This window comes from Nyctereutes procyonoides, unplaced genomic scaffold (assembly GCF_905146905.1).
Source record: "Nyctereutes procyonoides isolate TBG_1078 unplaced genomic scaffold, NYPRO_anot_genome, whole genome shotgun sequence".
In the NCBI taxonomy this organism is placed as follows: Eukaryota; Metazoa; Chordata; class Mammalia; order Carnivora; family Canidae; genus Nyctereutes; species Nyctereutes procyonoides.
In genome coordinates, this window is record NW_026575134.1 from 15,830,425 (window position 1) to 15,845,885 (window position 15,461).

Below are 15,461 nucleotides of genomic sequence, written 5' to 3' on the forward strand. Positions count from 1 at the left end.
AACCAAAGGCACAACAAGGAAAAAAGGAAATGAGAACATGTGTGAGCTCGGATTTAAAAAATAACTGGTTGAGGTGTCCCTAGGTGGCTCAGTCGGTTAAACGTCTGCCTTCAGCTCAGGTCACAATCTCCTGGGATCAAGCCCTGCATTGGGCTCCTTGCTCAGTGGGGAGCCTGCTTCTCCCTCTCCCTCTGCCTGCTGCTCCCCTTACTTGTGCTGTCAAATAAATAAAATCTTTAAAATAAATAAAGAAAAATAAGAAATAACTAGTTGAGTTCCACTATAATCCAGATTGTAAAAATCTGGAAAGAGCATTACTCCCACTCTAACAAGAAAAGGTGGACAAACTAACAATTTTTCTTTAACCCATAGGAGTTAAAGAAGAGCTAAGGTCACAGGGAAACCAAGTAGCATGAAATCTAAGGAAAGATGGGCTCACCTGTAGCAAAATAGGAGGTAGGAAAGAAGGTAGGTGCCATACAAGCAGGTAAAAATATTCAGCTAAAATTTTTAATGATTTGGTGGCTAAAATAAAGCCACAGACACAGAGGGAGCTTACACTCACAGGCTCATCTCCATGGACCTCCACTGGATGCTCACAAGAAAGATCAAGGAGGAGACAGCAGGAGAGAACATCCCTCAGATGTACAAGATAGAGGACATGAGAAATGAGAGAATTAGAAATGTGGAAATTGGGAAATGAACAAAATCCTGCCCTGACTCTTTTTTTTTTTTTTTTTTTTAAATTTTTTTTTAAATTTTTATTTATTTATGATAGTTACACACACACACACACAGAGAGAGAGAGAGAGAGGCAGAGACATAGGCAGAGGGAGAAGCAGGCTTCATGCACCAGGAGCCCGATGTGGGACTCGATCCTGGGTCTCCAGGATCGCGCCCTGGGCCAAAGGCAGGCGCCAAACCGCTGCGCCACCCAGGGATCCCCCTGCCCTGACTCTTGTTCTGTATAAAATAAAAGTCTTAAGCCTTCAGAAGAAAAGCAACTAACCCTCTTACCTACAGAGTACACATGAAAAGCTAAAACCACAGCGGGGAGAAGGGTTAATGGAAAACACCCTCTGTTCCTAGGGTCAGAGCAGGGAATACTCTCACAAATAAGATTCCCCCCAACACTGCAGAGTTTAGCTGCTATGGAGAGAAGGACAGGTTTACTGAGAAAAAAATCCACTCCTAAATTCCAGGGCCAGCCCAAGACCGCAGCAGGACAGGACAGAAGAGAAAACTCCCTAACCCTCTGATCAGACAGGCAAGTAGTGAGTAAAAAAAGTAGCATTCTGCCTCTGGGGGAAGAGTCTAGAATGTGGAGAGAGACCACCTCTGAACTGCCAAGTCCACAGGAAGGCTCAAGGGTTGAGGGTGGAATAAGAATTTTGAAAAAAGGGATACCTGAGTGGCTGGCTCAGTGGCTGAGTGTCTGCCTCTGACTTAGGTCATCATCCCGGGGTCCTGGGATCGAGTCCCACATCGGGCTTCCAGTAGGGAACCTGCTTCTCCCTCTGCCTATGTCTCTGCCTCTCTGTCTCTCGTGAATGAATAAAATCTTAAAAAAAAAAAAAAGAATATCGTAAAAAGCAATGGTTTTATGTATGTCTGGTAAATCCAGGTTGTTAATTATGTTTTTAAAACCTCCTATATCCTTACTATTTTTGTCTGGTTGATTTAGAGTGTTTAGAGACGTTCGGTTGAAATCTCCTGCAATAGTAGTGGGTTTGACATCTTTTTCTTGAATTTCCACCAGTTTTGGAATTCCAAGTTTTGATGTAATTTTAATAGGGTTGTTTTATAATTTGATGCAATGAAAAAGTTATAATACTTCAAGGTCCCTTGTGTTATGATCCTCACCCTTGAAATCCATGAGTAGAGACAAGTGTCCTTTTTAACCATTTTAATATCCCTAAATTGCTTTCAAACATGATCACTAGGAAGACTAACCAATATGAGTACTAAGAGTGGCGTGTCTATATATTTTAAGCCAGCAGAAAGGTCAGGATGAACTCTAAAGTAATGAGTGGTCCATTAGTTTTCTTTTGTCATTATAACTAATTACCACACACTTAGTGGCTTAAAACAACACAATTTTTTTTTTTTATAATTCTGGAGATGAGGGATCTGAAATGAGTCTCACTGGGCTATCATCAAGGCTTCAGCAGGGCTGCGTTTCTTTCTGGAAGCTCTGGGCGAGAATCCATTTTCTTCCCCCTTTGCAGCTTCTAGAGGCTGGCTGCATTCTTGGGGTCATGACCCAACCCTCCAGCCTCCATTTCCAAGCCAGCAACATCAACCCCAGTCTCTCTCACACTGCCACCTCTCTGGCTCTCCTTCTGCTCACCTCTTCCACTAATAATGACTCTTGTCATTGGCCCATGTGGATAATACAGTTTAATCGCCCCATGTCAAGGCTAGCTGATAACCTTCCCTCCACCTGCAACCTTAATTTCCCTTTGCCGTGTAATCTAACATATTCATAGATCCTGGAATTAGGTTATGGCTATCTTTGGGAGGCCATTATTCTACCTATCATGAGCGGTAACTGGAAGGAGCTGAAAAAATGGACATCATACTTAGATTGAACTAATGAGACATAGAATAAGTTAAGGTTAGAGAAGGTACATAAAATACAGCAATCTGCCTAAGTATGGCACTGTTTTCAATAATAGTTACCTATTATTTAATTAGTATTTATTTACATGTTATTAAAATATATTTATTTTGGAAAAAAAGTCAATATTTGGTGTATTTTCAAATAATACCGTAAGCAATGTCCTCATGTACCTGGAGGGACTTTCACAAGAGCATTATGTGGTACTGAGGATATATTACCCAACAGGTAATATATTTTATTTCTTTCTCTTTAGTAATCTGTATAATCAACCAGGTGCTCAAACTAACGACCCCCTGAGATCAAGAGTTGCGTGCTCTTTCAACTGAGCCAGCCAGGCAGCCCTTTTTTTTTTTTAATTTTTTATTTATTTATGATAGTCACAGAGAGAGAGAGAGGCAGAGACACAGGCAGAGGGAGAAGCAGGCTCCATGCACCGGGAGCCCGATGTGGGATTCGATCCCGGGTCTCCAGGATCGTGCCCTGGGCCAAAGGCAGGCGCCAAACCGCTGCGCCACTCAGGGATCCCAGGCAGCCCTTTTTTAAAAAAATAGTTTAATTTTATTATTTATTTATTCATGAGAGACACAGAGAGAGAGGCAGACACAACCGGGCTCACTGTGGGGAGCTTGTGCAGGACTTGATCTCAGGACTCCGGGATCATGACCTGAGCCAAAGGCAGATGCTCAACCACTGAGCCACCCAGGTGCCCCTTTTATTATCCAATTTCTAATGACCATGTTGGTCCCTTACATTCAAACTTCAACAGTAAATGGCCCAAGGACCTAAGGGTAGTTTCATTTCAGAATAAACTGCCTGGATATTAACCCAATTTTATTTATTTATATGCTTGTTTATTTTATGGACAACCAGTTCTATTTTCTTTTGAGCTCAGGGTAGTCTCCAAAGTGGCTACAACTACTATAATCAGACTATTGAGTAAAAATGGGATGCTAAATTTCGAGGCACAGAAAACATTTTTGCAACTAAAACTAGGACATTTGGGGCTTTTTTTGGTGTTTTACTTTAGATTTTTTCCTTAATAGTTCATTTCATAAAGCAAATGTGATTAAACATTACTGTGTACTAGAACTAATTGCTGGTTATTTGGAATAAGTCACTAATTCAATAATTATGTATTTTTTTGAGAGACAGCACATATGAGGTGAAGGGGGAGAATTTTATTTTATATTATTTTATTATTTTATTTTAGAGTCAGAGTATGAGCCTGGGGAGGAGCAGAGGGAGAGGGACAAGCAGACTCCTGGTTGAGTGGGGAGCCCAGCCAGCAAAGGGCTCCATCCCAAGACCCCAAGATCATGACCTGAGCCGAAGGCAGATGTTTAACCAATGGAGCCACCCAAGAGCCCCTCAACAATTGAGTATCTACTCTGCACTAGGAACTTTTTTAGGTTATTTAAGCTCCTCAGAGACCTTACATTTTAATTTTAGTGTAAGAGACAATTAAAAAGTAAAACATATTTAATAAGTACAGTGAATAAAAATAAAGAAAAAAAGGGGGGAGTGTGGGACAGCAGAGACTTAAGGGGTCAAAGCAGGCCCCTTTAGTAAGGTAACAGTTGAGCATAGATGTGAGTTGAGAAGTGAGCCATATGAATAAGGTTGAGCAAATGGTCTCGGAGGAACAGCAAGCTCAGAATCACAAGAAGCTGGAACATGCCTAGCCTGTTCCAGAGAAAGCAGATACCAATATGGGTGAAGGAGAATGAGCAGATGAGGTGAGCAAAGAGGTGAGGTGGGGAGCGGAGCATGTTCTACAGGGTCGTGTACTCGTTGGGGAATCTGGTGGAATGGGAAATAAGAAGGATCAGAGTAGCGGGATGACAATTTACATAAAACTAATTATTGCTATACCAAAATATTGTTTTCCATCTACATTTGGGTTTATCTCTAGTTTATTTGATGGCATGGCTAAGTTCCACAATCATTACTTGAGATTTTCTTCCTTCCAGATTACTTTTTCAACAATTTATTTTTATTTTTAAAAAAGATTTTATTTATTTATTCACGAGAGACACGCAGAGAGAGGCAGAGACACAGGCAGAGGGAGAAGCAGGCTCCCTGCAGGGTGGCCCGACGTGGGACTCGATCCCGGGACCCGGGGTCTCGCCCTGGGCTGAAGGCACACGCTCAACCACTGAGCCACCCAGGCGTCCCTAAACTAATCCTGGGATGCCAGTACATCACCATGTACATTAGACTTTCACAATGGTATTGAAACTCCGTATTTCAGGACTAAAACATCTTTGTTTGATAAACAAAACATTTAGTCAAAAACCAAAGGATAAGTAACTGAAGATCCTTTAGACCACGATTCGGACCATCATATGCACAATTAATTCTATGTACCAGACACTAAGTATATGACCTTTTACTCCTAGCAATACCCCAGGATTATCCTTACTTTACGATAAGGAAGTTGAGGTTCAAAATGAATGGTTCAACGTCTTCACGGAGGTCTCTCTGCTCTTTAGGACCCCAAGTTCTTTCTCTTTTCACACACATTTCTCTTTACTACTGTATCTTTTTTACAGAATCTTCCAGGGTCTGGTTTTTTTTTAAGATTTTATTTATTTATTCATGAGAGAGAGAGAGAGAGAGAGAGAGAGAGAGGCAGAGACACAGGCAGAGGGAGAAGCAGGCTCCACGCAGGGAGCCCGACGCGGGACTCGATCCCGTCTCCAGGATCACGTCCGGGCTGCAGGCGGCGCTCAACCGCTGAGCCACCCAGACATCCCCTACTTCTGTATCTGTTTCACAGAATCTTCCAGGGCCTGGTTTCTTTCTAGCAGGTGTTCCTCGAATAAATCCACGGAAGGCCTTGCGCTAAGGGCAGCATTACTGTCATCCCCGGCGCCTGGCCAACACCTTCCCCTTGGAACTTCATCCCTTTGGAGGGAGGGGCATTTCGGGACGTGGTTCAGGCTTGCGCGGAGACCAGGGATTCAGCTCTTCCTCGGCACCGGGGAGCCCTGACTGCCACACCCTGGTCGCGGCCATCCAGACCACGGGTTTTCTCAGCCGGCCTTGCAGGCCCCGTAGGGGAGGGCCTCGGCCGCTCGCCGGCCTCCTCTTCCTCGGCGGTGCTCCACGATGAAAGCTCCTGGGACCCCAAGTTTCCGCAGGCAAGAAAATCAAACCCAGGGGCTCCGGCCAGCCGTTCTTCGGTCGGCGACAGCACCCCCGCCTGGTCTCCCGGCCTTCGGGCGGCGAAAAGCGGCACCCGAGGCACCCGGTCACCGACAGCCCGCCTCCTCGGCCCCCGGGGGGAGAGGGCGGGGCGACGCCGCGCGTGCGCGCTGCCGTCACGCCGACGCACGGGCACGCCGGCCCCGCCCACAGCCTCGTAAGTCTGGTTTCCGGCGGGAGCGCGGATCGAGGGGCGACGCGGTCCTGCGGTGGCGCCGTCCCGTACCCGCCGGGATGCCTCACTTGGAAAACATGGTGCTTTGTCGCGAGCCTCAGGTGGCCACCCTGCAGGCCCTGTTTGGAGAGGTACGTGGCCGGGCTGGTTTTCTCTTCCAAATCCTGCGACGCGCTCCTCTGAATTTTCCGTCTCCGTGTCGGTGTCATGAGGGGGCGGTACTCGGTCGGTCGGTCGGTTGGTGGTTTTGCCTCGAGAAAGGGGTTGTTGTAGGTCGGCCACACTCCCGCACCCAGAGTAACTTCTGATGAAGCCCTTTTGAAAAAAAAAAAAAAAAAAACGACCCGGTGCAGCAGGGGCGGCCGGCCCCTCAGGACGGTGGCCCGGGCGGGCTGCGTTCCCACACGCTACGCTGCTGAGGTGATGTTAGCGCAGCGTCGCCGCTGCCAGGTGCTCCGAACAGGTGCGTTCGCAGGGTCGTCGTTCTCTTCACGCGTCCGCTCGCACGTTTCGTTGAGGGACTAGGTGATGAGGTGGTGGTTTTGAGGCCTCGGGGGGCGGGGGCAGAGCAGGTTTCAGGTTAACGACTAAAACGGCTTTTCCAGAATGGCAGAAGCTTTGCAGAGATCTTGTCTAGAACTCTCTCTCTCTCTCTCTCTCTTTTAAAAGATTTTATTTATCTCTTCATAGGAGACACAGAGAGAGGCAGAGACACGGGCAGAGGGAGAAGCGGGCTCCATCCCAGGACCCCGGATCACGACCCGAGCTGAGGGCTGAGGGCGGACGCTGAGCCAGTGAGCCCCCCCCCCCCGGGCGCCCCCTCGACTAGAATCCTTGACCAGCAGTTCAGGTGGAGCCCGGGAGAAGAGATGAAGTGTGTTTGAATGAGCACAGCTTAGGGAGTCCTTTCCTTAGGAGGTAGCATTCACCAATTCAAAACTTCCATCTCGGGGCAGCCCCGGTGGCTCAGCGGTTTAGCGCCACCTACAGCTCGGGGTGTGATCCTGGAGACCCGGGATCGAGTCGCACATCGGGCTCCCTGCATGGAGCCTGCTTCTCCCTCTGCCTGTGTCTCTGCCTCTCTCTCTCCTCTCTGTGTATTCTCATGAATAAATAAATAAAATCTTTTTTTTAATTAATTAATTAATTTATTTATTTATGATAGTCACACAGAGAGAGAGAGGCAGAGACAAAGGCAGAGAGAGAAGCAGGCTCCATGCACCGGGAGCCCGATGTGGGATTCGATCCCGGGTCTCCAGGATCGCGACCTGAGCCAAAGGCAGGCGCTAAACCGCTGCGCCACCCAGGGATCCCAAATAAAATCTTTAAAAAAAAATTAAAAATAAACCTGCCACCTACCAATGTGGAGTGGCTTGCCTTTCTAAAAAAAAAAACAAAACCAACTTCCATCTCCTTTTGATTATATTCTGGTGGCCTTTGAGGAGTCTTGCTTCAGCCTCATTCCTTAGACATGGAGTTATTAAGTTCGTCAGACTTGGGTTTTATGTGTGAGGGGAATAATTGATGGTTTAGGCTCATACTCCCCCCTCCTCTCCACCCATCTTTTGGTTTGCTTTCTCAACTACTTATGGCACTTGAATCCAGCAAAAAATGTTGGATGGGAGTCTGAGTCTGTGAAGTAGTGAAAGAAAAAGTACCACCCTTCTTCCAAAAGCTCACAATGCTTAGGGAAGTAAAAGGATAAGGACTGCATCTCTAGTGTTGTAGTTTTAATGCTTCCAGATAAAGCCATCCATACCATCGCAGAAATATTTTCTTGGTTACAGTCTGTGCATTCCTTCCTTGAAGATGATAAAACTAGGTAACTCTGAGAGCCGTCCTCCAGGAAAAGCATATTGTCAAATAGAGATGACTAGTATTGGTTTAGTGTTGATAACATAAAGGGTCCCGACCTTTGCTTTTACAGCAGATCACGTTTAACAATCATTATCATCGCTTTTCATCAAGGTTTGGAGCATGTTGGATGCAAAAACTTTAAAAAAAAACAAGCAAAAAAACCCGGTTCTTATTTCTAAGCAGATTCATTTATTTGCTCGACAGATATTTACTGAGCATCTTCTCTGTGTTAGGCACCTTCCAGATACTGGCTAATTAGTTTGTTGAGATTTAGGAGGGTGAAAGATTGAGTAACAGGCAAGAGTTCAATACAATTCTAGGTAATGTTGTAAGATGGAATATCACTAAGCAACAAACAGTGGATGCAGACTAATGTGGCAGGATTTCAGAAAAGGAGTGTTTAGTGTAGCTTGGAAAAACTTCCTACAGTATGTCTTGACCTTCTCTTTAAAGGTGAACTATAGTATTTGGATAACAGATGCTCAACAAGCATACATTTAATTCTTGGGATAGCATTTTTGAGCCAGTTGATTTACAGCATTGTTAGGTATTAACATAAAGGATTCATATACTTAAAGATCCATCTTAAGTCTCTTTTGGGACTGCTTTGGTACATGCTATTAGAAAATTTTCTCCTGTAGGGGATCCCTGGGTGGCTCAGCGGTTTGGCGCCTGCCTTTGGCCGGGGCATGATGCTGGAGTCCCGGGATCGAGTTCTGCGTCAGGCTCCCGGCATGGAGCCTGCTTCTCCCTTCTCCTGTGTCTCTGCCTCTCTCTCTCTCTCTCTCTATGTCTATCATAAATAAATAAATAGTGGAGGTTCCTCAAAGAATTAAAAATAGACCTGCCCTACGACCCAGCAATTGCACTGTTAGGGATTTACCCCAAAGATTCAGATGCAATGAAACGCCGGGACACCTGCACCCCGATGTTTCTAGCAGCCATGTCCACAATAGCCAAACTGTGGAAGGAGCCTCGGTGCCCATCGAAAGATGAATGGATAAAGAAGATGTGGTTTATGTATACAATGGAATATTACTCAGCCATTAGAAGCGACAAATAGCCACCATTTGCTTCAACGTGGATGGAACTGGAGGGTATTATGCTGAGTGAAGTAAGTCAATCGGAGAAGGACAAACAGTGTATGTTCTCATTCATTTGGGGAATATGAATAATAGTGAAGGGGAATATAAGGGAAGGGAGAAGAAATGTGTGGGAGATATCAGAAAGGGAGACAGAACATAAAGACTTCTAACTCTGGGAAATGAACTAGGGGTGGTGGAAGGGGAGGAGGGCGGGGGGTGGGGGTGAATGGGTGACGGGCACGGAGGGGGACACTTGACGGGATGAGCACTGGGTGTTATTCTGTATGTTGGTAAATTGAACACCAATAAAAATTAATTTATTTAAAAAAAAATAAATAAATCTTTAAAAAAAAAAAAAAAGAAAATTTTCTCCTGTATAAATCTTAGGCCCTAATTTGTCTTGCAAGAGGAAATGTGTAACTTAGTGGCTAGAATATAATAAATGTTTAATAAAAAATAATAGTAAATATAGAGTAAATATGTAAATAATAAAAATAAGTAAATGATTATTGTTGCAGTGGTAGATCATGCTGATACTCTGCTTTCTTGTGGGAATTGGATCATCCAGTTTTCTTTTAATTATTTTTTAAAGTGAGTGTATCCCACTACGCTATGAACTCTTTCAGAGTAGATTTTGTCTTTAACAGATATTTGTACTCTTCAATGCATCCTGGTTTTCAGCATTGATGAATGTGTAATAAATGAATGAAACATATTTGTAGTATTAATGAATTCAATAGAAGGGCATTTGACAATCTTTACTTTTCAGTAGACAACTGACTCTTAACACATAGCAAGAGTTTCTTGGGAATCAGTGTTTTGAAATATACATAGATTTTATCATTGTTTTATTTGATGGAATGTGTACATTCAGGCCAGGGTAAATATAGTATGCATAATTTAAAAATACTCTGTTAAGTATAAAGGACTCTTAAAATTCTTTCCAACTTTGTGATTACATATTCTTGGTTTCAGAGATTTATTTATTTTAAAGATTTTTATTGAGAGCGTGGAGAGAGCACAAGACAATAAGCACAAGTGGAAGAGGGTGATAGGAGAGGGAGAAGCAGACTCCTAGCTGAGCAGGGAAGCCGATGCGAGGCTCGATCCCGGGACCTTGGGATCATGACTTGACCTAAAGGCAGATGCTTAACCGACTAAGCCACCGTTTCGGTGCTTTAAAATGTATAAAAATGTATAGTGAAGTTGCAGCCTGTGAGGTTAGATTCTTTAAAGTGAGATTAGATTCTTAAAAATGGAGTATGATCAAAGTTATCCTTGAAAAATCTCTGAAATCTATAAATTTGAAAATACAGGAATTCGTACATATAGACCTACACAATAGTAACAAGTATAAATATGTATGTTGCATATATCGTATCATACATGTAGTGTATACTAAATATGCCAAAGAATAGTTTTTCAGAAATTTTAATTTCCTAACAGAGAAAGTGCTTAGAGTTCAATTCAGGTAAGTTCAAAGTGTAATCATGGATCCAGTATGGTCACTGTTGAAATAATTCGGATTGAATATTTTACTTTGCCACGTAAAACTTTCTCAAGAATTGATGATTTATTTTCTGTTTTGCATGTGCAGACTAATACTTATCTTTCTCTCTCAGAGGCATCATTTCAGCTTTCCATCAATTTTTATTTATGGACATACTGCCAGTGGAAAGACCTATGTAACACAAACTTTGTTGAAAACTTTAGAGGTAAGAGTAACCATTAATTGTGTTTTGTTTTGTTTTGTTTTACTCATAGACTCCTAGAAATGGAAGGAATCTGGGAGATTATTTAGAACAGTTTAGCTTTCTTTGAAGGAATATCTTCTACATGAAACATTTCTGACTAACTTTTGTTTTCGTTTGAGATCTTGTGACTCTAGTTCATCAGGGAATAGGGATAAAAAAGCCCAGCAAGTGTTAGTGAAACTGTGACTGAGAATATAAGGTAGCCTTAGTTACATTGTTGCTCTGAAAAGAGAAGGAAAAGCTTCCTTCTTGGGTGAGATTTATGGAATGTCACTAAAAATAATTACAGGTTCCATTACTTGTGTTCCATGCCAAAACTTATCTTCCTCAGATTGTGATTTTGTGATTTCATTTCGAGAACAGACTATATTTATAAGGAAGTCTTTGTTTCCTTGTTACTTCTGGAACTACATTTTGATCTCTAAGTGAAGAGCTAGCTTACTCCTCATAGGAGGATTACTATGGTTTCAAATTCTTTTTGATCTAGGTTAATTATTAGAATATTATCTTAAAATAATTAGTAGGAAATTCCTGCTAAGAATTTTAACATGAACTAAGATTTCTTTCTAAGAATTCTTTAAAGTATAAGTTTGCTCTGAATCTCTGTGGGAAACAAATGGCAAACTCAAATAATTGAAGTGAGTTTAATGAAGATACTGTTGTACAAAGGTTGAAGAAATGTTAAGGGAACCAGTGAGGGATGGTAAAGCACTGAGAGCTTTTACCTCCCCCAGACCTGAACAGACCATGGGAAGTAGCTGTTCCCAGATCAGTGTGAGAGCTAGAGCCTTAGATGAGGGGCTGCCTAGCTGAAACTGTGGCCTTTGGTACAATCATGTAGCCATGATAGAACTGAGGGCCAAAGGGTTAGTTAAGGGAATATCCATCTTGTTTCTTCTTATTGCTTTCCTTCAGGCTTCAGGTTCTTCTCTTTGGCTGAATCCAAGCAGAGCTAGAAAATAAGAGTCTAGGTGATGCAGTCTGTAGTGGTCAGCCTCCTGGGGTGCACAGAGTCAGTTGGGGGGTCGGGGTGGGGTATAAAGTAGAAGGACCAGTGGGCAATATCCAGCAGAGCCATTACTGTATATGTGGATTTTCTTTCCTGTTTACATGTTTTTTAAATTTTTGTTTTCAGCTCCCACATGTCTTTGTGAATTGTGTTGAATGCTTTACCTCGAGGCTACTTTTGGAACAAATTTTAAACAAATTGAATCATCTTTGTTCTTCAGAGGATGGATGTTCTACTCAAGTAACCTGTGAAACATTTAACGATTTTGTTCGCTTGTTTAAACAAGTAACCAAAGCTGAAAGTCTTAAGGATCAGACTGTATATATTGTGAGTAATATAATTTCATCACCACCTATTCGAAAACTGCCTATTAGGTCAATTTCTGTATATTTGTTTCAAGTCTCATTATATTACACTGTGCAAGGTGCTTTTGGGATACAAAAATGTTTTAGATATATTTCTTATCCAAAGGGAACTTCAGTTTAATGGAAGAGTTGTGTCACACTCTACATGTGACTGTGGAGTGTGATAAGTGATAACCATGAGATGCAAAGTACGGACTCAGGCATATGTGGCACAGCTTCATGAAGTGATAACTTTTGAAGACTTAAGAGGATGATTGAAGGATTATAGAAAGAAACTGAAGAAGGGGAATTTTGTATGGTACTGATTATGTAGGGAAAGGTATGCAGATCAGTGGAGGGCAGGAAATGCAGATAGTCCAGTTTTAGTTGGTAACAGTGTATGAAGCGAGAATAAAGCTAGGAACGTAGGTGAGGCAGGTCATGGGGTATCTTGAAAACTCTACTAAAGTGCTATATTTTATTTACTAGGCAGTGAGGAGGTAGTGAACATTTTAGAGCAACATGTGTTTTGGGAAGATTACTTTGTAAGGCATGTTAGGTAGATGGATTGAGGGGTGGCTGTGACAGACTGAAGTCTGAAAGAATGGTGGACCTGGACTAGACCTGGGTGGAAGATGCAGAAAAGAGTAAATGGAAGAGACCTTGAATGTCAAAATATTTAATTGTGTGTGGAATAGGTTTATGGGGAAAGATGAATCATTTGATTTTGGGGTGGCTACAGTCTGAATCGTAGTTGTTACATCAATATGAAAATGATTAACAGACAACTGAGAATGTGTAAGGTGTTTTATTTTAGTGGATTTTTAAATAATACTGTAGTCCTTGTAAAAAAGTGATTATCTTTGGAATTGGAATTAAATTTTAATATAATGCCTTATTATGGCAGCTAAGTTGTAACACTAAAAGGACCAAATCTTACACATTCTTGCATCTCCTGAAATGTATAAAACCGTTCCTTCCACATTTCAGTTTCATTCATTTATTTATCCAGCAAATAACTATTGAGCACCTTATAGATGCCGGGCACTATTTTAGATACTGGAGATAGAACAGGGAACAAAATTAGTCTCTGCCCTCCTGCAGTTTATAGTGTAGTTAAGGAAGGTAGATAAATAGCAAGTTAATATGTAGCATGTCAGACACAATATGTTAACAGTAAATTAATTGCGTAGGGGAGAATAGTTATTTTTCTAAAAAGAGAAGACAGAGAACTCACCGAGATGATAACTGCACTAAAACCTGAGGAACAAGGAAGTTAGGAGCAAGCCATGAAAATATGTGGAAAAGAGTATTCCAGGTAAAGAGACTTACATAAGACTGCAAAGGAGACTGGACTCTGCTTTGTGAATTCAAAGAATACCAAGGAAGCCATTGTGGCAGGAATAGTTAAGTGTGGGGGAGAAGTAATGTTGAGAATGAAATGAAGGGTACAAGAATAGAAGTATGCAGACTAGTGTTACAGGTTGAATTGTTTCGTCCAAGAATGCATATGTTGAAGCTCTAACCCCTAAAACCTCAGAATGACCTTATTTGGAAATGGAATCATTGCAGTTCTAATTATTAAGATGAAGTTGTACTTCATCTTAGAGTAGTTTGGACCCCTAATTTAATATGACTGATGTCCTTCTAAAAAGAGGAAATTTGGAGATTCACATGCACACAGGGAGGATGCCATGTAAAGGTTGGAGTTAAGCTGCTGCAAGCCAAGGGACTACTAGAAACCAGGAGGGAGACTTGGAACAGACCCTTCTCTACCATGTTTGGAGGAAACATGGCCCTACCAACACCTTGATCTTGGACTTCTAGCTTCTGGAACTGTGAGATAATAAATTTCTGTTGTTTAAGTCACCCTGTTTGTGGTACTTTGTTACGGCAGCTGTAGGAAACTAATACAACTAGTTCTGAGGAATTTATAACAATCTAGGCAAAACATCACATTGGCTTAGGCCAGGGTGGTAGCAGTAGATGTGCTAAGAAGTGGTCTCAATATATTTTGACAGAGTTTTCTGATAGAAGGGCTACAGAGGAGGAAAGAACAAAGTTAAGGGTGGCTCAGAAGTTTCTGTGCACTTAAAGGATATAGTTGTCATCATAGTGGAGAAAACTATAGCGGTTAGGGTCTTGTTGGGCAGGAAAAGAGTGATCAGGAGTTTGGTTTGGCATGTTAAATCAAAGTACAGATGTTCAGTTGGCACTTGGAGACTAGAGTCCTAGGTCAAGAGAGGCCCATCGTGGAGATAGGATTTGGGAGTTGTGAGTATAGAGTAGTAGTTCTTAAAACTGTGAGACTATTAGGTTACTGGGAGAGTGAGTGAAAATAGGTGAGTCCAAGTGCCTGAGTCTTGTGGCCATCTATTGGTTATAGGATAAGGAGATGAGAAAACAAATGAGGATGGAGAAGAAATCAATGATGTATAAAGAAAATTTGGGTAAGTACAGTGTCTTAGAAAAAAAAAAAAGAAGTCTCACTACGCTGCCCCTTTCCTACTCTTGACTATGAAAGGGTTTTTGTTGGGGCATTTTTGGTTTATGCTCATCAGCCTTTCTGTGTTGCTGTCTTTGACAGCTCCACATACGGGTTGTGTGAGACAAAAAGACAACTCAGACAATATACCCTCTGAAGTGAGTTGTCATTCCTCTGCTTTTGAGGTCCCTAGATGGTTTGTCTCCTTTCTACCTTTCAGAGCTCTGTTTTGTTTGGTTTGTTTTTAAAGATTTTATTTTATTTATTTATGAGAGATGCACAGAGAGAGGCAGAGACATAGGCAGAGGGAGAAGCAGGCTCCCTCCAGGGCGCCTAATGCAGGACTTGATCCCAGGACCCTGGGATCATGACCTGAGCCAAAGGCAGACACTCAACCACTGAGCCACCCAGGTGCCCCAGTTTTGTATGTAATATTCAAGATTCTTAGTTTTACTTAGCAGAAGGAATGGGAAAAAATATATCTACCCTCATCTTCTTCAAGAGAGAAGTCTAATTTCTTTTAAAATGCAGTGCATGGTGATGAATACAGCTACTATTAGTACAGCACCGTACCATTATTACCTTGATTTATGCTAAGGCAACTCCAGTTTAACCCACCATTACTTGCACCATCAGTGCAAATATCAACATGGTGAAAAAAGGCAAATAATGTTTCAGTATTATTATGAAAATAGTTTTGACCTTGCTATCCTTTTGAAAGGATATCAGGGACCACCCTTCCTACCCCAGGGGGCCGCAGACCAAAGCTCAAAAATCAGTGATCTAAGAAATACAGTTGGTCTTCCAGTGAAGTAAGGTAGGAGACAAGATCACTAGTGGAGAGGAATTTAAGGAATGAAGAGTCCCTATCAGAAGGGGGGCATTAATGTGGGTTTTGAAATATCCAAAAAAAATATAGGAG

At 42.2% G+C, this 15,461-nt stretch overlaps 1 protein-coding gene across 4 annotated transcripts in view; it reads left to right on the plus strand.

Annotated features, from left to right (window-relative positions):
* The first annotated feature begins 5,997 nt into the window (after positions 1–5,997).
* Positions 5,998–15,461, plus strand: part of ORC5 (origin recognition complex subunit 5) — an 80,533-nt gene continuing 71,069 nt past the window's right edge. For all 4 annotated transcript variants that reach the window (XM_055300953.1, XM_055300955.1, XM_055300954.1 and 1 more), the window contains exons 1-3: positions 5,998–6,136; positions 10,570–10,662; positions 11,837–12,037. In XM_055300953.1, the coding sequence (XP_055156928.1) occupies positions 6,065–6,136; positions 10,570–10,662; positions 11,837–12,037 (366 nt within the window). In that variant the 5' untranslated portion in view covers positions 5,998–6,064. The remainder of the gene's footprint in view (positions 6,137–10,569; positions 10,663–11,836; positions 12,038–15,461) is intronic.